This window comes from Poecilia reticulata, chromosome 11 (assembly GCF_904066995.2).
Source record: "Poecilia reticulata chromosome 11, P_reticulata-male-v2, whole genome shotgun sequence".
Lineage (NCBI taxonomy): Eukaryota > Metazoa > Chordata > Actinopteri > Cyprinodontiformes > Poeciliidae > Poecilia > Poecilia reticulata.
The window spans coordinates 6,906,758-6,933,789 of record NC_088840.1 but is presented as its reverse complement, the minus strand read 5'-3'; the positions used below and the strand labels follow the sequence as shown (position 1 = coordinate 6,933,789).

General features: G+C 35.6%; 2 protein-coding genes across 5 annotated transcripts; both read left to right on the top strand.

Annotated features, from left to right (window-relative positions):
* The first annotated feature begins 924 nt into the window (after positions 1-924).
* LOC103472076 (uncharacterized) lies at positions 925-9,542 on the top strand. 3 transcript variants are annotated; one of them, XR_014089627.1, is made up of 8 exons: positions 925-1,375; positions 6,632-6,988; positions 7,068-7,187; positions 7,508-7,628; positions 8,546-8,671; positions 8,740-8,874; positions 8,949-9,207; positions 9,285-9,542. XR_014089627.1 is itself a non-coding variant. In XM_081612233.1 (4 exons), the coding sequence occupies exons 1-4, from the start codon at positions 1,298-1,300 to the stop codon at positions 7,514-7,516; spliced, it is 564 nt and encodes a 187-aa protein (XP_081468359.1). In that variant the 5' UTR covers positions 925-1,297; the 3' UTR covers positions 7,517-7,757. The 3 variants fall into 3 exon arrangements, 1 of the variants encoding a protein (XP_081468359.1); XR_014089628.1 differs by lacking the exon at positions 8,546-8,671; XM_081612233.1 differs by lacking the exons at positions 8,546-8,671; positions 8,740-8,874; positions 8,949-9,207; positions 9,285-9,542 and having other exon boundaries at positions 7,508-7,757.
* Positions 3,509-25,331, top strand: LOC108166737 (uncharacterized). 2 transcript variants are annotated; one of them, XM_081612234.1, is made up of 5 exons: positions 19,107-19,203; positions 22,928-22,940; positions 24,210-24,566; positions 24,646-24,765; positions 25,064-25,331. In XM_081612234.1, the coding sequence occupies exons 3-5, from the start codon at positions 24,219-24,221 to the stop codon at positions 25,070-25,072; spliced, it is 477 nt and encodes a 158-aa protein (XP_081468360.1). In that variant the 5' UTR covers positions 19,107-19,203; positions 22,928-22,940; positions 24,210-24,218; the 3' UTR covers positions 25,073-25,331. The 2 variants fall into 2 exon arrangements, with proteins under 2 accessions (XP_081468361.1, XP_081468360.1); XM_081612235.1 differs by lacking the exons at positions 19,107-19,203; positions 22,928-22,940 and adding an exon at positions 3,509-5,497.
* The last annotated feature ends 1,701 nt before the right edge of the window (positions 25,332-27,032 follow it).

The window sequence follows — 27,032 nt, the reverse complement described above, 5'->3', positions numbered from 1 at the left end:
TCTTCTGGTTCTTTAACGTGGCCTGTAATATCGCTTTCTTGTAAAATTATGTTCTCTCACAATAATAATGTATTTACTAGTCTATGAGTTGTCCTGCTACAATATATATATTTTAAAGACTTTATGTTAACATTTTGTTTGTAAGATATCCTAAGTTTGATATCTTTAGGATAAAAAATCACCACAAACTAATGTACAAAATAAAGACAAGACAGATCAAACATGGGCTTTACATCCCTACTCCAAGACAAACTTTCTGTAAGAAGGAAGGAAATTAAGAAAAGAGGATACTACTTTAGAATAAAGCTACTTTATTGTAGGTTGCTAACAAATAGTTTATAAATATATACATTTTCTCTTAGCACTTTATAAATAATTCTAGTATTTAAGGATGAGAAGGTAAAATCTACTGGTATCTTGCCAAATGATATTTGTTCATTTCAAACTACCTTGTGAGCACAACAAACATTTGTAATTTTTTTGGCATATAGTCTCATCACTGAAGCAGTGATGCATTAAACGTCACTTACGTAATGCATAATAAACAGTTGTTTATGACGAAGTGTTAAAAGATCATTAACGTATCTATAAACTTTATAAGGAGAGCCTGATTGTAAAAGGGTTGAGCCACCCAAACTATTTGGACTATTTTGAGCCATTTCCACGGGGTAATACCGCCATCTGCTGGTAGTTTTGGTTGTGTGTTTACGAGTCGGTAGTCCGTTTCATAAACGACACGTTTTCATGTGCAGTCCCTTCTGCTACTTTTTATTTGTCCCGGGAAGATATTACAGGCCACGTTAAAGAACCAGAAGAGTTAAAGACCATTACTCTACCGGCTTGGAAGAAAACTTCCGAACAAACCACAGCCCCGAATGCAGCATTTTCGCAATCTGATCTGGAAAATGGCTAAGAATTCTGGCTACCTGAAGCAAAAAAATCTGTTCAAAGAGGATCTCTCTGTGGAAGATCGCGAGAAACAGAGCCGGCTGTGGCCAATAATTCAACAAGCCCGCAAGGATAAGAAGATCGCATACTTTGTAGGAGGTCGTGCTTTTGTGGACGGCAAGAAAATTGAATAACTGTTTCGTCGGACCCGTTTCAACCAAATATGGAGGAAAAGTTCTATGTTCTCAGTTAAATTCTACTAAAACTCAGACACTTGTTTGTTTTTTCTTCACTATTTTAAAACTCTTCTCAGTTAATGCTCGAGGACTGAGGGATATCACTAAAAGAAAAGCTTTATTTCTGTTTACAAAAAATTGTGCTGATTTTTGTTTCCTTCAGACTCATTCCAATGATAATGACTATAAGCTCTGGAAAGCTCAGTGTGGAGAAGAGCTGTGGATGGCCCATGGAACTCACCGTGCAGCAGGTACATTAACTCTGAAACACAAATTTAATGGCAGCATTATCTTCACCGAAGCCGACCCCCCTGGACACTATATTTTCACAGTGATCATTTTTAACAATTCTCTTTTTCTTCTTGGTAACATTTATGGTTACAACAACCTCAAGGAAAATGTCAAGCTGTTTGAAACTTTCAACTCAAGTATTGATGCTCTTATTAAAAGTTTAATGATATTAAAATAATTTTAGGAGGAGACTTCAACATTACTGTGAATAATGAGGTTGACCGATGGCCTAGCAGGAAAGGATTAAATTATCAGATTGTTGACTTTATGAATGAGCGAAGTTTAGTAGATATTTGGAGGGTAATTAATCCAAACACAGTTAACTTTACATGGAAAAACAAAACTGGTTCGCAACTCTCAAGAATCGATTTCTGGCTAATTTCTGACTCCTTACAATATTCAAATTGCAAAGCTGAGATTATTCAAGCCCCCCTTACTGATCATAAGCATTTTGTTACAGGTTTGTATTTCCCCTGATGGAACTACTAAAAGGAACCCTGCATATTGGAAGATGAATAACTCCCTTCTTAATGACAAATTTGTCTGTTTTACAGTTAAAAACAAAATTACAGAGCTCCATAAATTGGCACAATCTGAAAACAATTATGGACGTTACTGGGAGCTCTTAAAATATGAGTTAAGAAAAATCTTAAGTAAATCTGGAGCAAGTAGAATAAAAAATAGCTTAAAGGAGGAAAACTGCTTGGTCTCTGAGTTGATTTCATTATCCTCTACTCTTCCTGAAAATTTTTCTGAACAGAGAGTCAAGTTACAAACCCTTCAGCTTAAACTCGATCAGATTTAGATTAATAAAGCAAGAGGAGCCTTTATACGTTCACGGGCCAAATGGTTAGAAGCGGGGGAACAAAACTCTAACTACTTCTTTAAACTTGAAAAACAAAGACAAATAAAAAATGATATTACTAAACTTAATTCTAGTGGCACAATTATTGATGACCCAAAAATGATTGCCAATACATGTGAAACTTTTTATAAACCATTGTATGATAGACATTCTCCTGAGGAACTTAATTATTTCTTCAACTCTTTAAGTGACACAAAATCAATTGGGGACCAAAACAAAATATTATGTGACTCTCCTATCATGCCTGACAATATTAAAGAAGTTATTAATAGTCTAAAATCCAATAAATTCCCTGGTACAGATGGACTTAACATCAGAACTATATAAGATGTTCTCAGAAGAACTCACTCCCTTTTTACACTCTGTGTTTATTGAAAGCATTAGTAATGAAAGACTTCCCCCTTCACTTTGTCAAAGTTGAATTACTCTAATCCCAAAACCTCAGAAGGATGAATTAATCTTGGATAATTGGCGCCCCATCTCTTTACTTAACAGTGATTACAAAATTTTAGCCAGTTGTTTAGCAAAAATAAATAAATCAAAAACGTTCTCAGTGATAGTATAGAGGAATCTCAGAACGGCTTTATGGCTGGTAGGAATATCATAGATAACATAAGATTGGGTTTTTTTCCCCCTCACCTGTTTGGTTAGCATTCAAAGGACACTGGCTCCACGGCAGCGGGTTTTGAAAAGAGTTAAAGAAGTACCAGAGCACCCAGGCTATGATGGTGTTGTAGAACAAGGAGACCAGGAAAGACACCACCATGGAGGCAATGCCTGAACACAAGGGGAAAAACAAGTCAGTCGGAGGGAAGTTTTCCAAAGGAGCCTGAGGAAACAGTGTAGCCGTACAAGAGACAGGCTTTCATACCACAAGTGAACAACTTCTTATCAAACTTATTGTAATTTTTCAAAGAGCTACTATCAAAATGTGCAACATTTGCAACATAGATCCAGTTTTATGTTTAGAGCATGAAATTAGAAAGGCTCAAGTGAACAAAGAGAGTGTTGTGGCAATATTTTTTGATATTGAGCGAGCATATGATATGATGTGGAGGGAAGGATTATTAATTAAAATTAGAATAATGGGTATAAATGGTCATATGTTTAGATGGATCAAAAATTTTCTAGAAGGAAGACAAATACAAGTGAGGATAGGGAAGGATTATGCTGAGAGTATGAATATAGAAAATGGGACACCACAGGGTAGTATAGTAAGTCCATTATTGTTTTCAGTGGTAGTTAATGATATGTTTAAAGAAGTAGAGGGTGGAATGGGATTTTCACTTTTTGCTGATGATGGAGCAATGTGGAAAAGAGGAAGAAATTTAGAATTTATTGTTAAAAAGCTTCAGGGAGCAATTTTAGCTGTAGAAAAATGGTCGTATAAATGGGGTTTTAAACTTTCTGTAGAGAAAACTAAAATAATGGTTTTTACAAGGAAAAGAGTTTATGGAAAAACTAAATTAAAATTATATGGACAGGATTTAGAAAGAGTTAAACAATTTAAATTTCTTGGAATGTGGTTTGATGAAAGAATGACATGGGGAGTGCATATTAAGAAAATAATTGATAAATGTAGGAAAGTATTAAATATAATGAGGTGTTTAGTTGGAACGGAGTGGGGAGCTGATAGAAAATCATTAAAAGCAATTTACACTGGGTTAATTAGGTCAGTCTTGGATTATGGATGTATAGTTTATAATTCAGCAGCAGATTCAAACCTCCATAAGTTGAATATTATTCAACATCAGGCTTTAAGATTATGTACCGGTGCTTTTAAAACATCTTCAACAGCAGCTTTACAGGTTGAAATGGGAGAAATGCCTCTTAAACTTAGAAGGGATCAATTATCCTTAAATTATTGGTCAAATCTACAGGGACAAAGAAATGATCATCCAACATTAGAAGTACTTAAACATGGCTGGGAAAAGGAAAAGAAACAATTAAAGAGCTTTGGATGGATAATAAACTCTAAAGTTAATGAAATTAATTTAAATCAGTTAGATACATGTCAGGCAGTTCCATTATCTGCGGTTCCACCTTGGATACTTCCTGATGCTGAGGTTGATTTTTCTTTTTTAGAAAAGAACAACAAAGATAAATTTAACAATATGAATAGATATATAATACAAGAACACTTAAATGAATATTATAACTATATACAAATCTACACAGATGCATCAAAAAATACAGCTAATAAGGTAGGGATAGCATTTATTGTGCCACAGTTTCAAATTAAAGTAGGAAAAAGGATTAGTGATGGAGTCTCGGTGTATACAGGAGAAATGCTTGCCTTGCTGTTAGCAGTTCAATGGGTGGAAGAGGTCAGACCAGTAAAATCAATTATTTGCTCAGATTCTAGTTCTTCGTTATTCAGTTTGCAAAATAATAAATCAGATAGTAGACCAGATATATTAATTGAAATACAACAAACACTTTACAGAATCAATATGATGGGGCTAAAGGTAAATTTTGTTTGGGTTCCAGCTCATCATGGGGTTAAGGGGAATGAAATGGCAGACAGAATGGCTAAAGAGAGTACTAATCGGGTGAGGATAGATATTAATGTTAGTTTTAATATAACAGAAATAAAGAGTATAATTAAACAAAAAACAAGAGAGAGGTGGCAAAAGTTATGGGAAGAAGAAAAGAAAGGAAGGTGGTTATATAAAATTCAAAAGAATATTGGTCAAATGAGAAGAACAGAAAGAATAAGGAGAGAAGAGATAATTATTTCACGGTTTAGAATCGGACATACTGGACTAAATAGGTCATTATTTTTGATAGGGAAACATCAGACAGGGAAATGTGACTGCGGGGAAGATGAGACAGTGGAACATGCTATTTTGAACTGTAGGAATTATTTGATGCAAAGAAATAAATTAATTAGAAACCTTAGTAGTATGAAAATGAAATTTGATATTGTTGATTTATTACAAAAAGATTCAGGAAGTAGAGGATATGAGGCCTTATTTTATTTTCTTAAACAGTGTAAGTTGTTTAATAGGATATAGTTTTTGTTTTTTTTTTTGTCATGTGGTCCACACTCCTTACCAGTTGGTGGCGGTAATGCTTACCTAAAGTTTCTTGCCAACCGCCATTAAATTTCAACTAGAAGAAGAAGAAGTTCATTTTCAGCAACAAGACGATCGAGGCTAGTTCTCTCAAGCTAACATGCTAATTTGTTGACATTCTTAACAGCTATTTGTTAAAGGTATGTAGACGGTCTTATTTTAAACTTATTTGTGATTTTTTCCATTCCGCGTTGGTTCCAAAACTGTTAAATTACATTTCAAAATACTTTACTTACCAAAAACCTAAGGTGAAAACAAATCTAACGTTTTAATGTTCGTTGCGTCGCTTGAATTTTCTAAGCAGTTCTTTCATACAGAATGTATCCTTAATACAAAAATAAATCTGTTCAAATATTATATAAACAAACGGATACGCCTTAAAAGTCCAAATTTTATTTTATTTCGTTTTCCTCAACCCTCCGTTTCTAATGCATGTAATTATAAATAAATGGGAGAAGCATAAATCTGTTAACACACGTTTTTTCTATATCCAAAAAATAATTTGCTGCATATGTATATTATTCTTTAATCCTTATTTTAGTTCCCATAAAATGAACCTTTGCGGTGAGCGCTTGAAAACCACAGTCACATTCCTCTTTCGCACACAATTTTACCCAATAAAGCTGATTTGGTTATGAATGTTATGCTATTAAAATGAATTTTACCGATTATGTTAATTTTATATTTTCTCCAAATAATTTTTTGTTTGTTATTGTTGTTTTGTTTCTATTGACTGTTAGGATTTTATGTAACTCTACTTAAAAGTCAAATTTGCGTAAGACTAACATGGCTACTTTCGGGGCTGTTTTAAAGATTAAAATTAAAGCTTCACTCAGATTCATCATTTGATTAATTGCTTTTAATTAATCAATTTCATTCCTAGTGTCTTTATTATTTTCCTGTAAAGTCTTGATTTTTAATTCCAAGGAGCAAATACTACCAAACGTGTATAGGTTTTTCTTTCTCTTATTTTCATTAGTTTAAATTAATGCCGAAATACTGACAATAGCACATTTTAAAAATTAATGCTTAGTTGTATTTTTTGTGTTGTTATAATAAAATAAAATATGGTGTTAAGCAAAAGTCCTTTGTATTTTCTGCTAAGTAAGTAGGTCCTAACCCCAGATCTTATTATTAAATACTATTATAAAATCCATTAATATTGGCCTATTTTATTATTTTTTTCATTTAGTCATCTTTGTCTGCATTTCATATATGTATCCATCAAAAGTTAAAAGAATATTTATTTATGTGCGTGTTGTTTAAATTGACAGGAAGCCAGAATGGAGCTACAAAGAGGTGAAAGCCATACCCTACCCAGACCAGATGGGCCCGTACTGACCAAAGGAACACTGGACGACACAGAGTACAAGGACAGGCCTGCAGTGGTGAACGGATGGGGAAAGTTTTATCTTCCCAAAACAACAAAGATGGAGGTTATTGGCTATGTGGAGGGAACTTCGTACCCATGTGACCAGCTTGTCCTGATGACCTGTGAGGACCAGAAGGTGTATGGCTTTGATGGAGAGGAGCTGCATCTGGTGGCTTTCAGGCTGCATGAGATGTTCACAGTGGGAATAGCCGATCCAGCACTCCAGAGTTATTACCGTGGAGAGGCCTTCAAAAACATGGTGAGTGATTGACTTTGAATGTGTGAACATTTATTCTGAATGCCAGTCTGGAATCCCTAACAATATGTTTTATGCTCAGACCAAAGAGGACTGGGAGAAGGTGAAGAAGGGCCCTGTGGGGACGATGCTGAATGAGGAGCATCGTCAACTGGTGGCTTCTCACAAATCTGCCATCCTGCAGAGTCTCAGACAAATACAGGTGGGTGTCCTTTTCAGTTGGGTATCACAATAAGTGATGAAATCTAAGTTTTTCATATATTTAAAACACAAACATGCTTCTTAACATGGAACTGTCTTTCTGTACTTAGCCCAACATGAGGCATGAAAGTACTATGTGTTGCATCTCTAACACACAGAGAGTCACTGACTGTGACGGTTTTAGACTGAAACTGACCAGTAAATGACACTGGATCCTACAGTTAAGAGACCAACTTTTAGGTTCAGTTAAAAGCAGTGGACTTCTTCAGATTTGTGGGGTAAACCCAGCATAGTAATCACTCTCTGTTCTCTTCAATGCAGGAATCATGAGCCGAATGAGAAGTTCCACCGCAACACCATGACTGAGATGTTGATAAGTGGAATGTGACAAGGTCTTGCCACTTGTGTGTCTAAAAAAAGTACTTCAAGTTATTTTGTTTTGGTATGCGTTTGTTTATGTACATTTGATAATTGTGGCATGTTTTGTGAAATGACAAAGTGTTTTCCTCCTATTGGCAGAGATCAACATAGTCAGATACAGACTATGCAATAAACAATCTGCAAAGTCTAAGCCTGTTATTATTATTTTAGGTAATCTGATCTAGGACTTCCAATTACATCTGCTGGTCAGTGACCAGCAGATAATTGTTTATATTTCTGTATTATACTATAAATATAAAGGTTAAATTATTTAGTTTAACTTATTATTCTTAAATATAAACAATTGTGAGGCTTAAAACATGTTATACATATTTTTATCATTCTGTGGAAAGTTGTGATACAGACAAAAACATGTTTTTACCTGTACAAGCTGTCAAAATGTGAATATATAATTTAAATTATGAAAATGAGGAAAGTCAGTATGAGGACCTACAATGGTGTGAGAAGTGTTTGTGTTTGCTCCCCTCCTGGTTACATACAGTGTCTTGTAAAAGAATTCATAACCCTATAATTTTTCCAGGGTTTGTGATTTTACAACCACAAACATCAGTGAATAGTGAATAATTGTGAAGTAGAGTAAAAATGACATGAAAGAACAAATTTTTACAATGAAACATGAAAGTTTTAGTGCGTGTTTGCACTCAGACCCCCTTTACTCTGACTCCCCTCAATAAAGTCCAATCAATTGCCTTCAAAAGTCAACTAATCAGTAAACTGACCTCTAGTTTATGTTTTGAAGTATGATGATTACAATCACCAAAACTGACTTTTTTTACAAATAAAAATCTGGTGGTTCAACACAACTAAAACAGAGTTGAACATTAAATGCAGTCTATATACATCCTCAAAAATGGCCCTTCTGGAGTAATAATTTGACTTTTTGCTTCTTTCATTTCAACTACATTTGTTTCATCTCAGGTTGTTCATCGGTAAGGACAAAAGAATGAGGATGGAATTAGAAAAACCCTGCAGAAAGTTGTCAAAAAATTGACAGAAATTAAAGAGTCCACCATCCATGTCTCTGATGGCAACAACAAACATTCAGTGAGGCACTGTGGAGTAATAAATTCAGTTTTGCATTTTTCATTTTATTTACACTTGTTTCATTTCAGCTTCTTTATCTGAAAGCACAAGAGAATGAGGATGAAATTACAAAAACCCTGCAGAAATTAGTTGAAGAGTTGATGGGAAAGACTGCTCATAAAGAGACCCAAATCTGCGTCTCTCATGGCAACAACACACCTTCAGTGAGGCCCTATGGAGTAATAAATTCACTTTTTGCTTTTTTAAAAAAATTTTAATTACACTTGTTTCATCTCAGGTTGATCGTCTGGAAGGAAAAGAGAGTAAGGAAGAAATTATAACAACCCTGCAGAAACATGTCAAAGAGTTGATGAAAAATACTTCTAACGATGCGTCATATTCCACCATCTATGTCTCTCATGGAAACTGCACAGTTTCATCTCACCAAAGACAAACCAACCTCTTGCAGACACTCGTCAAAGAGTTGATGATAAAGACTCTTCCAAAAGTGTTGTACTCCACCACCATCTGTGTCTCTCATGGCAAAAACAGTTAAAGTGAGGCCCTATGGAGTAATAATTTCACTTTTTGCTTTTTTTTTTTTGCCACTTTAATAACACTTGTTTCATCTCAGGTTGATCGTCTGGAAGGAAAAGAGAGTGAGGAAGAAATTAGAAAAAAACTGCAGGAACTCAGCGAAGAATCAAAAAATGGATGCATGGATGGATGCAAACAATCGAAGCACGTAGATTCACACAAAGATAAACAAATGACGGTAACATGCTGAACAATATTGAGTCATTTATAACTAATGTTCAACTGAGTGTCTTCAGAAAATGCGCATGTTGTGTTTGAGTAATAAAAATACAGCAGGCTGTGTGTTTTAAATGTCTTCCATGACTGTATGTATGCAACCTTAAATGTAGTAACAACCAGACAAACTGCTCACCTGGCTGGAGAGCAGCAGTCGCTCCGTCGGCTCCGAAGTGGCCATTCTCTCCACGTGACAAAAACGACTCATTCCTCACGGCTCCATCGAGCTGCCGCTGAATATTGAAATCCGAAGCAAAGAAAAAAGCCGGCATCTTTTAGTTCACGGCTTGTTTGCATCTTCCATCACTTCCGTGTTGCAGCAAGTTTCAAACATTGCGCCTTCATTTTTCTTTTCTCTTCGCCTCGCTCTTCTGACCACGCCCTCGGCCAAACAATGAACAGCAGCGAAGCTTGCGTCACCTACCAAACCCGGGCTGGCCCTGCTGACCCTGCTCTGGAAGCAGGACCCAAAAAAGCAGCGCCAGCCCCGTTGAAAAGGCCGGTGGGAGCCGAGCGGGCCGGTGGAAAAGGGGCATATCTAGCTGGAGCTGCAGAGTTCATATTATTCCAAAAGCCAGAAGAACGTTTTCGAAAGCCTGGAGAATACAATCATTTAGCTTAATTGTGGGTCAACCATTTAGGATCAAAGAAGCATTACATGGCTGTCGACTTGTTTCTGCCGGGTGAGTAGTGAGTGCCATTTTAAGCAATTATGATAACGATGCTATCGCTAACAACGAACTAACCCATGTTATTTCTATGAGCTTGGCTCTCCTAGTAAATCATTTATTTAGCTTCTGTAAACCCAAATTAATGCTGGAGTTGTACGTTAATGTCGAGTTGCTGTATTACGCTGGAATCAGGTGCAATGTAGGTCAACGATTCGCTCCGTTCTACAGAAACCCCGTGTTCGTGTCCAGAAACGAAGCATGTGGGGGGAAAGTCACAGCTCACTGACTGCATGGCTGGATTGGTTATATTTAATTGATCTTTTTTTATTTATTTTTTGGCATGAAAGTCCCGCTGAATAAACATATTTTCTGTCCGTGACTCGGCACTGAGCTAGCTGCTAACAACATTAGCACTCTGTGGACAACCACGCTAAGGGCATAAAAGTAATATATCTTACCATAATATTAATGCTTGTCTAAGTAACTGTAAAATAAAATCTGAAAATACAATTTAAACGATGTGATTGTTACGTGTTAGAAAATGGGCACTGCAAACTGGCAAACCTGTTTTTAGCTGTAGATTGATTGTTTCTCCTCTTTTTTCAGTAAGTTTTTTAAAATTCAACTCCCTTGTGACCAACTACCTTCGAAACACATAAATAACATTTATCTTTCTTTATATTAGAACGGTTGGAACAACCGTACAGGACTCGGACTATAGACATTTTGATGCTGGATCAACAGAAATAAATGGGCTGCGTTTTCTTCCAGCCCTCCATCTGCTTTGGGTGATGTTGGTGCTACGTCATCTGAAACCCAGCAATAAGGTGGATAGGCTATTGGGAGAAGTTGTAGCCTGATGACGCTGCCCCTCCTCATTAGCATATTCTTTTTTTACCTTTTTTCCCAGTTTTTTGGAAAAAATTTATAAAATGAAAAAGTACAATTGGAAAGGGATCAATAAAAATGGAAAAAAAATTATAAATGGATAAATGAAAGACAAATGAAAAACGGGAAAAAGATCAATGAAAATTTTGGCTGTAATGGCTCGCCATACGGTTGTTCATATAAAAGGACAAGAGAGTTAGGATAAAATTAGAATAACCCTGCAGAAACATGTCAGAGTTCATGAAAAATGCTTGCAAAATTGCCGCCACCTGTGTCTCTCATGGCAACAATACAGTTAAAGTGAGGCACAATGGTGTAATAATTTTACTTTTTTCATTTTTATTTCACTTGTTTCATCTCAGGTTGTTCATCTGAAAGGGAAAGAGACTGAGGTAGACATTAAAACAACCCTGAAGGATCACGTCAAAGAGTTCATGGAAAATGCTTCTAAAAAAGCCACCACCCACGGCTCTTATGGCATCTACACAGTTTCAGTGAGGCATTTTGGAGTAATAATTTCCCTTTTTCGCTTCCTTCATTTTAATTACTTGAAGAATAAAATTGAAAAAACCCTGCAGACAGTCAAAGAGTTGATGGGGAACACGTAAAGTGTTGTATTCCACCACCATCTGCAGCTCTCATGGCTTCAACACATTACTATGGAGTAATATTTTCACTTTTTTCATTTTAATTACACTTGTTTCATTTCAGGTTATTAATCTGAAAGGACAACAGATTGAGGATAACATTAGAACAACCCTGCAGAAAGTCAATCACCTGACGTAAAACGTTCTGATACAACTTTGGATTCCACCATCACCTTCCATCATGGAAACAGCAAACATTCAGTGAGGCACTATGGAGTCTCCATGTCCACCACTGGTCGTCCTGCAGGCCAAATCATGGTTGCTGCATCCTGCCTTAACTTCTGGGAGCAACATGTAACTGATGCCGTGATGAGCTACTATCCAGAAGACACCAGGAAGACATACTTTGATGTAACCATCAAACTTCCTGATGGTGTAAGGTGTCAAGCCTTTGACCTGAGGAGTGGAAAAGTAAAACTTCCTTGCTGTTCTTGTAGCAATACGTTTGGCTTGGATACAACTGACACACGGGTGTGGCCTAATGGCAACTGTGCTGAAGCTGAAAGTTTGAGCAAGTTGCTTAGAGAGGAAGAAGTTAGAGAGCGAGTACAAAGAAATGGAAACTGGACAGAAGACAAGTGCTGTAGATGATAAGTATCATCTTATAAAGGAACTGAATGAGGTTCGCTTTGCACATAGAACAAGAGCTGATCTCTGCTAGAATAGGCTGTAACACAATGAAGAGCAGATATTAATATGACTCAACTGTAAAGTCACAAACATCTGAGACATGTCAACAGTTGAGAATGGGAATTTTTTTTAACAAAATGCTTAATGTTTTTTGAGAAATAAAATTATTAGTGAGTTTAAAAATGCAATTTCTTGTGCATTCCAGATTTAGTCTTGTGTTAGTTTGCGATCAGAGAACAGACAGAATCCAGAAATTGTAGCGCTGAGTTATTTCTTTATACAGTTATTCAAACATTTCATTCCAGTTCATAGCATGACATGCATTCAAATAACAGGAGGGAGAGTCTCCCTCTGACCTAAACCACCTGGCTTTTAAAGCATTGGACTAATTAAGGGGTGGAGACATTTACATTTCCAGAAAGGAAATATACATTTGTACTAAACTACATTACTAGAAAAATATGTACATAATTACAACTAACTAACTAACAACGTCAAAACTGAAACAAACACAATCTGGGCCCAAACAAAATCCAAAAACATATCCCCTCCCTCTCAAACAATGGGTTTTCCCAGTGAGGCTGATTGAAAACACCAGGTCCTTGTCAGCACTGCTCATGCGTGCGTTTCCATGGCAACACGTGACCAGGTGACTTCAACGAGACAAGAGAATGATTAAAACAAATTATTAAATAAAGCAAGTTACTTCCTCCAAACAAAAACAATACATTTACCAGAAAAGTTAGAATATAGAAAGTACAAAAACAGCACCTGTTGGAAAGGGGGCAAATCCCTCACACTCTCTTTGTGGCAAATCGCTTTGAACAGCTTTGTTTCTCCAAGCTGATATAATTAAAAACACAAAACTCTCTGAGCCATATTTTATCTTTATATTGCTCTTATGGTTTTTTACATCATAATCTAATTGTGTCTCTACTGTTAGGTGTATTTTATACTCTGTCTCAAGTTATCTTTTCATTTATTTCCTTCAATTTATTCTGTTATAAAGCCCTTTGGGACAATGCTGATGTTGAAAGAGCTTTGTTGAATATTAATAACATTGTTTATATGCCAAATTAATTATTAATTATGAAAAATCCAATAAATTTTTTATGATTTATTTCTTTGGTCTCTTAATCAAAGCCGAATCCTGACATGTAAACGTAATCAAACGGTGGTGCAGAAAAGTGTTGAATTAGAGGCGTTGATACTTATATAACAGAGTTATTGTAATACTTTTTTTTTTCCTTTGTTCAATATTCTTTTTTTTTTTTTCCCCCCTCCAGCTAAATTAACTTGCATCAGTTAAACTGTACAAAGTTGTTGTCAAATTAAAGACGTTGAAAAATCTCAAATGATTTTGGTCTCAATTTTTTACGTCACATAAACCTGACAAGTTGTAACAATTATTACACTCCAGTTAATTGTAATTCTAATTAATTAAAACCAAATAAAGTTCATGTGCCACATGGTCAGAAGTTGGCTATTAAAAAAACCTCAGGTGAAAAAGGTTTGATTTGTTATGACAGTATTGGTAGAATATAGAAATATGTATATTAAATATGTATAGAAATAATATATTATTCCATGTGGGCGTTTGAGTTGTGGGTGAGAATATGGAGTTTTTTTTTATTTTATTTTTCAGTTTAACTGATATCTCAGAGTAATCCAGGGAGGGAAGCATGGGTAGTGACAATCAGAGTGACGAGACAGAACAAATAGCCCCACAGTGAGCCATACACTCACTGAATTTAGAGAGACCAATTAATCCAACAACCATTAGCATTTGGTTAATTGGTTCCAATGGACCAACTAAACATATTTTAAAATATCTGTTTGCGAATGTTGTGAATAGTAAATGGAATAGGTAGAAGCCATTTGTTTAATACTCAATGAAACATATTTACCGTGTTTGATGTTTGTTGTGGATTATGTATACTCACAAACGAACGAGATAATTCGTCCAAGCTCGTCGTTTATTGAACGTTCAGAAATTACAGCGGCTGTAATGTGCCGAGGCAAAGGTAAACAAAGGTAAAATAACCCTTTTACCAGGGGTGAAGCATACCTGTTGCCATGGCAACCACCACAAGCCGAGCAGGGACTACATTAAAAACATACCATTCAGTCCATTACGATATTAGGTTTTCAGGCTTGTTATTTATTTTGCGATTATTAATAAGCACTCCCTGATTAGTTAATTTTAAACTCCTGCTCTGCTCATTATTTTAATAATGGAACCGAAATGCACAGAATTGCACAACGGGTTTTGTTCAAAAATCAACACGTTTTGTTGAGTTTTTTTTGTTGTTCTTTAATAAAGTTACAAACATTTTGATAAGGAGTCAGAGGAGGACGTGCTGGTCTCAGCATCTTGGCATCGTTCAGTTTGTCATCTCATGCCGAGATCGACTCAAAACCTTCCGCGATCAACATATTGCACCGCTGTTCTACCAAAAGCATGAACAATTCAGAAACAATATGAAACCCTGGTCATACATGATACATCTAATACATACTTACATTTATTAGAAACATGCATCAATGCTTCTAATACAGGTAGAGAAATAGCTTTTCTAAAGATGGGTTGGGTTCAGAATCATAGTCTGACTTTATGTCAGGATTTGGTTTTTCTGTGTATTAATTCAGGTTTCTGTGTTTAGTTGAGTCGCTGTTTTGTCCCGTCTGCCCCTTGATTGCTCCCAGCTGTGTCTCGTTCCCTGATTACCCCTTGTGTAATTAATCACACGTGTGTTCCCTGGTCCTTGTCAATACTGTGTTTGTCTCCCCAGTGCCCGTTTCAGTCCCGTCGTTCTACCACCATGGGTTCGCCTCCTTCATTGCCACCCACCCTGACCCTGACATTAAGGTGGGAAGTAAAAATTCCTTGCCATTCTTGTAGCAATATGTCTGGCTTGGATACAACTGCGATATGGGGGTGGGATTATGGCAACTGTGCATAAGTTAAAAGTTTGAGCAAGTCTAATGTTGGCTTTGAATGGAACATCCCGTTTTTTGTACAAAGAGCAAGAGCTGAAAATGAATAGACCTTTACACGATGAAGAGCAGATGCTAAAAATGATGCAATGTTGAAAATGGGATATCTTTTTTTATAAAATCTGTAAAAATGTTTTTTGAGAAATAAAATTGAGATTAAAAATGCAATTTCTTGTGGATTCCAGGTTTAGTCTCTCTTTATAGAAAATCGCGTCAAACAGCCTAGTTTATTCAAGCTGATATCATTGATAACACAAAACTGAGCCACATTTTATCTTTTTATTGCCTGACTCTTAACAGCAAAATCAAGTTATCTCTTTACTGTTGCATGTATTTTATACTCTGTCTCAAGTTATCTTTTCATTTATTTCCTTCAATTTATTCTGTTGTTTCTGTTCTGTCTTTGGTCTCATAATCAATGCTTCAGTTGAACTGGCCTTATGGGATACATGAAGTTTTCTGAGTGTGAATCTGTTGGTTAATCAGTAGATGTGTAACTATTGTATTCACACAGGCGTGCTGAACTGCATTAGACAGATGGCACAGGAAAAACCCCAAACGTCGAGTTGAAGTATGTCTGAGTTTTAATTTTTTTGTAAAACTGAAAAATTAAGCATAAAAACCCATACATGAACAGCTTGCACATCTCAAGTACACGCATTGCTATGTGAAAGAATTTTAACACGTAGTGCCACGAAGGCTGGACACGTTTAACATGGTTAAAGATCGCACAAAAACTTAAATAGCAGACAAGCTTAATTATTTTCTGTCAAACATTTGAGTACAATAACGCACTACTTACGGACAAAGATACTTGAGGCTTGAAGAAAGATTTAAACACCGTCACTCTGCCACGTTGCAGGTCAAAAAACAATGGACAGAATTTTAACGAAAACAAAACCTAACTTAAATCCTGCCATAAAACGACAACAAATAAGATACTAATAAATCTTCTGAGTATTACAATACAGTAACCAAACCTGAATGCAGTGAGATTGAATCAAAAAGTGGTGCAGAAAAGGGTTAGAGGTGCTGCAAACTTATATAATGGGTTTATTGTAGTGCATTTTTACTTTTTTATATATTTTTGTCTCCACCTGATTTATTTTTTGTCAGTTAAACTGCACAAGATCGATGTCAAATTAAAGAAGACAAAAGGTCTCAAATGATTTGAGTCTCATTTTCTTACAAAACAAAAACCTGACAATCAGCTACAATTGTTACAGTCCATGGGAGAAGCATAAACCTGAAAACTGTTCATTTTAATCAGAAAAGGAAGGATTAAAATCTTTTGACCCGTTTTATTCTCTCTCCCGCCCAGATTCCTTGATGCAGTCAATGTATCAGCTGAACAATAAAGACGAAGACAAACCGTTTTCCCAAGTCCAAACATAACATTTATTAGATGAACAACTACTGAAACTGACAAAACTCAATAAAATCACAAACCAGCATCCAATTCAATATTTACCTCACTCCACAGACATCCACACACCAAGACAAACTTACGGGGAACCATTTCACCGACGCACCGCTCCCCGGAGACAGCATCACGGGTAACCCCGGAGCGATCTGAAGTTAAGGTTCCAGGTCCTATGCTTTTAAAGGGAGGGCGTGTTTTCCCTTCTCTGCTGTATTCAAATTAGGGGAGTGTCCTTAGCTAAGTTCATTTAAATCTAGTTGACTATGTCCCAGTAAAAACTTGTTTTTAATATCAAAGAAGTGTTATTTTCTTTTGAATGAAGACAGATGTTTTTTTTATGGCCCTGTCCCGAGAGGAAGCTCTACTCTAGTGTGTGTAGCCCAATTCTCTTTAATATTATGATTAATGATATTTTTGATGAGATAGATAGTAGTATAGGCAAATCTTTATTTGCAGATGATGGTACTCTATGGATTCGGGGACATAATCAGGTATACTTGCAAAAAAAGATGCAGGCTGCCATTTTGAAAGTGGAAGGGTGGGCTAATAAATGGGGTTTTAGGATATCAATTGCAAAGACTCAAGTAATTTGTTTTTATAGAAGACATAAGGAAGTTAAGTTGAACCTTTATAATCATAAACTTGAACAAGTGAAAATAGTGAAGTTTTTAGGTGTCATTTTCGATGAAAGCTTAACTTGGAAATATCAAATAGAAGCAGTTCAAAATAAATGTAAAAAAGTGAATAATTTGTTAAGATGTCTCTCAGGACAGGAATGGGGAGCTTCAAGAAGTGCATTGTTGGGAGTTTATCAGGCGCTCATGAGATCTACCTTGGACTATGGGAGTATAGCATATATGGCAGCTGCTGACAGTCATTTGAGAAAGCTTGATAGTGAGCAAACAAAAGCATTGAGGATTTGTTGTGGAGCTTTCAGAACATCATCTTTAGCTGCTTTACAAGTAGAAACTGGTGAGCTTCCTTTAAGATTAAGAAGGTTGAAATTAATGTTCATGTACTGGGTGAACCTACAAGGACATAAGTGTGATCATCCAACTAAGATGGTGCTGAAGGACTGTTGGGAACATCATAAATTAAATTGTAATAGTTTTGGATGGATTGGGGAAATAAAGGCAAAACATCTTGGTTTAAATATGCTCCAGTATAGTGCTACAGTTCCTCAATCTGAAATTCCTCCATGGTTATTTCTAACTCCAGAAGTTGATCTTCAATTAAGTGAAACTCTTAAAAAGGGAAAGACTCCAGAATGGGTTGTAGTTAATAAATATTTTGAAAGATATAAAGACAACATAATTATATATACAGATGGATCTAAAGATCCAAATAGTGGTAGAACTGGAGCAGCAGTGAATATCCCACACCATAAAGTCTTGATTAAGAGGAGAGCAGCTGATCATTTAGCTGTTTTTACAGTTGAATTATCAGCCATTATATTGGCCTTAGAATGGTTGCTTGATACTGATACTAGGGAAGTAAGTACATTTATCATAGCATCAGATAGTCAAGCAGCATTATTAAGTATTAAATCTGGCAAATCCTGCAGATTAGATTTAATATTAAGAATATACTAATTATTAGTTCATCTTCATAACAATAAATGCGTGGTTAAATTTGTCTGGATTCCTGCTCATGTAGGTATAGAAGGAAATGAGGAAGTAGATATTTTAGCTAAGCAGGCCTTGAAATCAGATATTGTTCATCTGAATGTTCCTTTGAGTAAAAATGAGGGTAAATCTATTATTCAAAAAGAAATTATTAAGATTTGGCAGGAGCTATGGGATAATCATGAAAATGGGAGACAATTATATACAATTCAAAGGAATGTTGGAGATAGTAATTATCTGAGTGGAAGGCGGAAAGAGGAAGTAGTTATGTCTCGACTTAGAGTTGGACATTCTGGACTTAATAGTTCGCTCTTTAAAATAGGAAAGCATGAGAATGGGGCTTGTAGTTATTGCAATCAGGTGGAAACAGTGAAGCATGTATTGTTAGAATGTGATAAATACTTAGAGGAACGCCAGTTTTTAAAGTTGTCACTAAGCAGGAAGAATATAGAACTGTCTATGATAAATCTATTAGATAATAAATCAAATTATGTTAGAAATCTTTTATTTAGGTTCTTAAATAACACTGGGTTAATGAATCGTATTTAGAATATGGCCAAGTATGTGTGTGTATGCCAGTGCATGCTCATGCATTAATTCATGTATTAATGAGTGTGTTAGGATGTGGATTTGCACATCCTACACATCATTGAGGAAAAAATAAATAAATAAAAATAAAAATTTCCCTCTGAGATCTCTGATGACCACACTCCAGTCTGGTAGGTGGCGGTAAATGCACCTTAAGTTGGATGCCAGCCGCCAATAAAAAACAAAAGAAGAAGAAGTTCATTTCCAGCAACAAGACGATCGAGGCTAGTTCTGTCAAGCTAACATGCTAATGTGTTCACATTCTTAACGGTGTTATGCCCAGAAAAGCCCCCCTGCCCAAATTTGCATCCCCTGTCGCGGGAGCGCGCATCGCTCTAAGCTCTCGCATATTGACGAGGAAACGGATAAAAATATGACCGAAGAGGAAATTTTTAAGATATTTGTAACATTATCACGTTTCCTAACCATGTAATCCCTAATACGGTGGGTTTTATTTCGCAAATTATTTGAAATAAATACGGTTTTTACACTTTTATTGACACATATGAGTCGAACTTTTTTTCAGTCCGTGTCTGTTGTAAACGTTCTCCGCAAATGGTTTGAAATTCTCTGCTTTGTCTTTTGATATCATAATAGCTCAAAAGCATTACAACAGAGACCCATTATGTAGAACATTTTATATCATGCTTCACTTCTAGTCTGTTAATGTAGGAGGAAATGCAACTTAATTTATGAGCCTGAAAATATTGGCATCCGTCTTGTTGATATGAAACTTATAGCATTAGCTCAGAGAACAAGTGTAATTACGTAGAAGAGATTAAATCATTTCAACTCTTTATTTCCCCCAATTAGCACAGGGATGCATGTTTTGGCAATATAAATTTTGAGCCTGCCACAATATGCATCCCTTCTTTATTCCCCACAAATATTATCCTATCGATATAAAACATGTACCAGCAGTTCTTGGAACTACTCAGATTATGTAGAAAAAAATATTTCACTATTAACTCTTGAATTCTTTAAATTAGCACAGGGATGCATTTTTGGACAATATGGATTTCCAGCCTGCCAAAATATGCATCCCATATCTATTCCCCTCAAATATTATCCAATTGATTTAAAACTTATAACAGCAGTTCTTGGAGCTACTCTCATTATGTAGAAATAGTTATTTTACTTTTATCTCTTTATTTCTCAAAGTTGGCACAGGGATGCATTTTTGGGCAATATGGATTTCCAGCCTGCCAAAATATGCACCCCTCTCTATTCCCTTCAAATATTATCCTATTGATTTAAAACTTATACCAGCATTTCTTGGAGCTACTCTCATTATGTAGAAATAGTTATTTCATTCTTAACTCTTTATTTCTCAAAGTTAGCACAGGGATGCATTTTTGGGCAATATCTCCAGCCTGCCAAAATATGCACCCCTCTCTATTCCCTTCAAATATTATCCTATTGATTTAAAACTTATACCAGCATTTCTTGGAGCTACTCTCATTATGTAGAAATAGTTATTTCATTCTTAACTCTTTAATTCTTCAAATTAGCACAGGGGTGCGTTTTTGGGCAAATTTCCAGCCTGCCAAAATATGCACCCCTCTCTATTCCCTTCAAATATTATCCTATTGATTTAAAACTTATACCAGCATTTCTTGGAGCTACTCTCATTATGTAGAAATAGTTATTTCATTCTTAACTCTTTAATTCTTCAAATTAGCACAGGGATGCGTTTTTGGGCAAATTTCCAGCCTGCCAAAATATGCACCCCTCTCTATTCCCTTCAAATATTATCCTGTTGATTTAAAACTTATAACAGCATTTCTTGGAGCTACTCTCATTATGTATAAATAGTTATTTTACTTTTAACTCTTTATTTCTCAAAGTTAGCACAGGGATGCATTTTTGGGCAATATGGATTTCCAGCCTGCCAAAATATGCACCCCTCTCTATTCCCTTCAAATATTATCCAATTGATTTAAAACTTATAACAGCAGTTCATGGAGCTACTCTCATTATGTAGAAATAGTTATTTTACTTTTAACTCTTTATTTCTCAAAGTTAGCACAGGGATGCATTTTTGGGCAATATGGATTTCCAGCCTGCCAAAATATGCACCCCTCTCTATTCCCCTCAAATATTATCCAATTGATTTAAAACTTATAAGAGCAGTTCTTGGAGCTACTCTCATTATGTAGAAAAAGTTATTTCACTCTTAACTCTTCAATTCTTCAAATTAGCACTGGGATCCATATTGCCCCAAAATGCATCCCTGTGCTAACTTTGAGAAATAAAGAGTTAAAAGTAAAATAACTATTTCTACATAATGAGAGTAGCTCCAAGAAATGCTGTTATAAGTTTTAAATCAATTGGATAATATTTGAAGGGAATAGAGAGGGGTGCATATTTTGGCAGGCTGGAAATCCATATTGCCCAAAAATGCATCCCTGTGCTAACTTTGAGAAATAAAGAGTTAAGAATGAAATAACTATTTCTACATAATGAGAGTAGCTCCAAGAAATGCTGTTATAAGTTTTAAATCAATAGGATAATATTTGAAGGGAATAGAGAGGGGTGCATATTTTGGCAGGCTGGAAATTTGCCCAAAAACGCACCCCTGTGCTAATTTGAAGAATTAAAGAGTTAAGAATGAAATAACTATTTCTACATAATGAGAGTAGCTCCAAGAAATGCTGGTATAAGTTTTAAATCAATAGGATAATATTTGAAGGGAATAGAGAGGGGTGCATATTTTGGCAGGCTGGAAATTTGCCCAAAAACGCACCCCTGTGCTAATTTGAAGAATTAAAGAGTTAAGAATGAAATAACTATTTCTACATAATGAGAGTAGCTCCAAGAAATGCTGGTATAAGTTTTAAATCAATAGGATAATATTTGAAGGGAATAGAGAGGGGTGCATATTTTGGCAGGCTGGAGATATTGCCCAAAAATGCATCCCTGTGCTAACTTTGAGAAATAAAGAGTTAAGAATGAAATAACTATTTCTACATAATGAGAGTAGCTCCAAGAAATGCTGGTATAAGTTTTAAATCAATAGGATAATATTTGAAGGGAATAGAGAGGGGTGCATATGTTGGCAGGCTGGAAATCCATATTGCCCAAAAATGCATCCCTGTGCCAACTTTGAGAAATAAAGAGATAAAAGTAAAATAACTATTTCTACATAATGAGAGTAGCTCCAAGAACTGCTGTTATAAGTGTTAAATCAATTGTATAATATTTGAGGGAATAGATATGGGATGCATATTTTGGCAGGCTGGAAATCCATATTGTCCAAAAATGCATCCCTGTGCTAATTTAAAGAATTCAAGAGTTAATAGTGAAATATTTTTTCTACATAATCTGAGTAGTTCCAAGAACTGCTGGTACATGTTTTATATCGATAGGATAATATTTGTGGGGAATAAAGAAGGGATGCATATTGTGGCAGGCTCAAAATCTATATTGCCAAAACATGCATCCCTGTGCTAATTGGGGGAAATAAAGAGTTGAAATGATTTAATCTCTTCTACGTAATTACACTTGTTCTCTGAGCTAATGCTATAAGTTTCATATCAACAAGACGGATGCCAATATTTTCAGGCTCATAAATTAAGTTGCATTTCCTCCTACATTAACAGACTAGAAGTGAAGCATGATATAAAATGTTCTACATAATGGGTCTCTGTTGTAATGCTTTTGAGCTATTATGATATCAAAAGACAAAGCAGAGAATTTCAAACCATTTGCGGAGAACGTTTACAACAGACACGGACTGAAAAAAAGTTCGACTCATATGTGTCAATAAAAGTGTAAAAACCGTATTTATTTCAAATAATTTGCGAAATAAAACCCACCGTATTAGGGATTACATGGTTAGGAAACGTGATAATGTTACAAATATCTTAAAAATTTCCTCTTCGGTCATATTTTTATCCGTTTCCTCGTCAATATGCGAGAGCTAAGAGCGATGCGCGCTCCCGCGACAGGGGATGCAAATTTGGGCAGGGGGGCTTTTCTGGGCATAACAACTGCTATTTGCTAAAGGTATGTAGACGGTCTTATTTTAAACTTATTTGTGATTATTTCAATTCCGCGTTGGTTCCAAAACTGTTAAATTACATTTCAAAATACTTTACTTACCAAAAACCTAAGGAGATGATAAATAACATTTTTAAAGCAAAAATTTCTAAATTTGATGCTTTAGTTACGTTTGAGACATGTTCTTAAAAGAACAAAAGCCGAAAGTCTAAAGTTTTTTAAGGCTTTTCAGCTACAGGCAGTGAAAACAAATCTAACGTCTTAATGTTTGTTGCGTCGCTTGAATTTTCTAAGCAGTTCTTTCATACAGAATGTATCCTTAATACAAAAATAAACCTGTTCAAATATAATATAAACAAACGCATACTCCTTAAAAGTCCAAATTTAATTTTATTTCGTTTTCCTCAACCCTCCGTTTCTAATGCATGTAGTTATAAATAAATGGGAGAAGCATAAACCTGTTAACACAAGTTTTTCTATATCCAAAAAATAATTTGCTGCATATACATATTATTCTTTAATCCTTATTTTAGTTCCCATAAAATGAACCTTTGCCGTGAGCGCTTGAAAACCGCAGTCACATTCCTCTTTCGCACACAATTTTACCCAATAAAGCTGATTTGATTATGAATGTTATGCTATTAAAATGATTTTTTTTTTTTACCGATTATGTTAATTTTATATTTTCTCCAAATAATTTTTTGTTTGTGTTATTGTAGTTTTGTTTCTATTGACTGTTAGGATTTTATGTAACTTTACTTAAAAGTCAAATTTGCGCCACACTAACATGGCTACTTTCGGGGCTGTTTTAAAGATTAAAATTAAAGTCGCTTCACTCAGATTCATCATTTGATTCATTGCTTTTAATCATGTTATATTTCATTCTTAGTGTCTTTATTATTTTCCTGTAAAGTCTTGATTTTTAATTCCAAGGAGCAAATACTAACAAACGTGTATAGGTTTTTCTTTCTCTTATTTTCATTAGTTTAAATTAATGCCGAAATGCTGACAATAACACATTTTAAAAATTAATCCTTAGTTGTATTTTTTGTGTTGTTTAAAATATGGTGTTAAGCAAAAGTCCCTTGTATTTTCTGCTAAGTAAGTAGGTCCTAACCCCAGATCTTATTATTATTAAATACTATTATAAAATCCATTAATATTGGCCTATTTTATTTTCTTTGTTCATTTAGTCATCTTTGTCTGCATTTCATATATGTATCCATCAAAAGTTTAAAGAATATTTATTTATGTGCTTGTTGTTTAAATTGACAGGAAGCCAGAATGGAGCTACAAAGAGGTGAAAGCCATACCCTACCCAGACCAGATGGTGCCGTACTGACCAAAGGAACACTGGACGACACAGAGTACAAGGACAGGCCTGCAGTGGTGAACGGATGGGGAAAGTTTTATCTTCCCAAAACAACAAAGATGGAGGTTATTGGCTATGTGGAGGGAACTTCGTACCCATGTGACCAGCTTGTCTTGATGACCTGTGAGGACCAGAAGGTGTACGGCTTTGATGGAGAGGAGCTGCATCTGGTGACTTTCAGGCTGCATGAGATGTTCACAGTGGGAATAGCCGATCCAGCACTCCAGAGTTATTACCGTGGGGAGGCCTTCAAAGACATGGTGAGTGATTGACTTTGAATGTGTGAACATTTATCCTGAATGCCAGTCTGGGATCCCTAACAATATGTTTTATGCTCAGACCAAAGAGGACTGGGAGAAGGTGAAGAAGGGCCCTGTGGGGACGATGCTGAATGAGGAGCATCGTCAACTGGTGGCTTCTCACAAATCTGCCATCCTGGAGAGTCTCAGACAAATACAGGTGGGTGTCCTTTTCAGTTGGGTATCACAATAAGTGATGAAATCTAAGTTTTTGATATATTTAAAACACAAACATGCTTCTTAACATGGAACTGTCATTCTGTAGTTAGCCCAACATGAGGCATGAAAGTACTGTGTGTTGCATCTCTATGACAGTTTTAGACTGAAACTGACCAGTAAATGATACTGGATCCTACAGTTAAGAGACCAACTTTTAGGTTCAGTTAAAAGCAGTGGAGTTCTTCAGATTTGTGGGGTAAACCCAGCATAGTAATCACTCTCTGTTCTCTTCAATGCAGGCATCATGAGCAGAATGAGAAGTTCCACCGCAACACCATGACTGAGATGTTGATAAGTGGAATGTGACAAGGTTTTGCCACTTGTGTGTCTAATTGTTGCAAAAAAAAAGTACTTCAAGTTATTTTGTTTTGGTATGCGTTTGTTTATGTACATTTGATAATTGTGGCATGTTTTGTGAAATAATAAATGACAAAGTGTTTTCCTCCTATTGGCAGAGATCAACATAGTCAGATACAGACTATGCAATAAACAATCTGCAAAGTCTAAGCCTGTTATTATTTTAGGTAATCTGATCTAGGACTTCCAATTACATCTGCTGGTCAGCGACCAGCAGATGTAATTGTTTATATTGCTGTATTATACTATAAATGTTAAATTATTTAGTTTAACTTATTATTCTTAAATATAAACAATTGTGAGGCTTAAAACATGAGTTATACATTTTTATATAAATTTTTATCATTCTGTGGAAAGTTGTGATACAGACCAAAACATGTTTTTACCTGTATAAGCTGTCAAAATGTGAATATACAATTTAAATTATGAAAATGAGGAAAGTCGGTATGAGGACCTACAATGGTGTGAGAAGTGTTTGTGTTTGTTCCCCTCCTGGTTACATACAGTGTCTTGTAAAAGAATTCATAACCCTATACTTTTTCCAGGGTTTGTGATTTTACAACCACAAACATCAGTGACTGACAGTGAATAGTGAATAATTGTGAAGTAGAGTAAAAATGACATGAAAGAACAAATTTTTACAATGAAACATGAAAGTTTTAGTGCGTGTTTGCACTCAGACCCCCTTTACTCTGACTCCCCTCAATAAAGTCCAATAAATTGCCTTCAAAAGTCAACTAATCAGTAAACTGACCTCTAGTTTATGTTTTGAATTATGATGATTACAGTCACCAAAACTGACTTTTTTTTTACAAATCTGGTGGTTCAACACAACTAAAACAGAGTTGAACATTAAATGCAGTCTATATACATCCTCAAAAATGGCCCTTCTGGAGTAATAATTTGCCTTTTTGCTTTTTTCAGTTTAACTTCATTTGTTTCATCTCAGGTTGTTCATCGGGAAGGACGAGAATGAGGATGAAATTAGAAAAACCCTGCAGAAAGTTGTCAAAGAATTGACAGAAATTAAAGAGTCCACCATTCATGTCTCTGATGGCAACAACAAACATTTAGTGAGGCACTGTGGAGTAATAAATTCAGTTTTGCTTTTTTCATTTTATTTACACTTGTTTCATTTCAGCTTCTTTATCTGAAAGCACAAGAGAATGAGGATGAAATTACAAAAACCCTGCAGAAATTAGTCGAAGAGTTGATGGGAAAGACTGCTCATAAAGAGACCAAAATCTGCGTCTCTCATGGCAACAACACACCTTCAGTGAGGCCCTATGGAGTACTTATCAGACAGAATGATGAGCTACTACAGCAGGGGTGCTCAATACGTCGATCGCGATCGCGGAAAGGTTTTGAGTCGATCTCGGCAGCAGGTGACAAACTGAACGCCTCCAGGACGCTGAGGCCAGCACTTCCTCTATAGGCTTATCAAAAATATTCACTAAGATCCTAAACGTTTGTAGCTTCATTAAAAAAGAATAATTATAAAAAGTCAACGAAACATGTTAAAATTAATAATCTCAGTAATTATTGTTTCAACAAGGTATTGCGCAATACTGTGCGTTTCGGTTCCATTAACAAAAAAAAAAGGGAAAAAAGCGACTCAAAGACCGACTGACGAACAGAGTAGGAGTTTAAATTAGCTACTCAACCACCGCTGTGTTCATGAGAGGCTTATTAATAATCGAGAAATAAATATCAAGCCTGGAAACCTGATATGTAACAGTAACGGACTGAATGTTGTGTTTTTAATGTAATCTTTGCTCGGCTTAAGCGCAGGTGGTTGCCACGGCAACGGATGTGCTTAAACGGCAACGGATGTGCTTAAACGACAAAAAA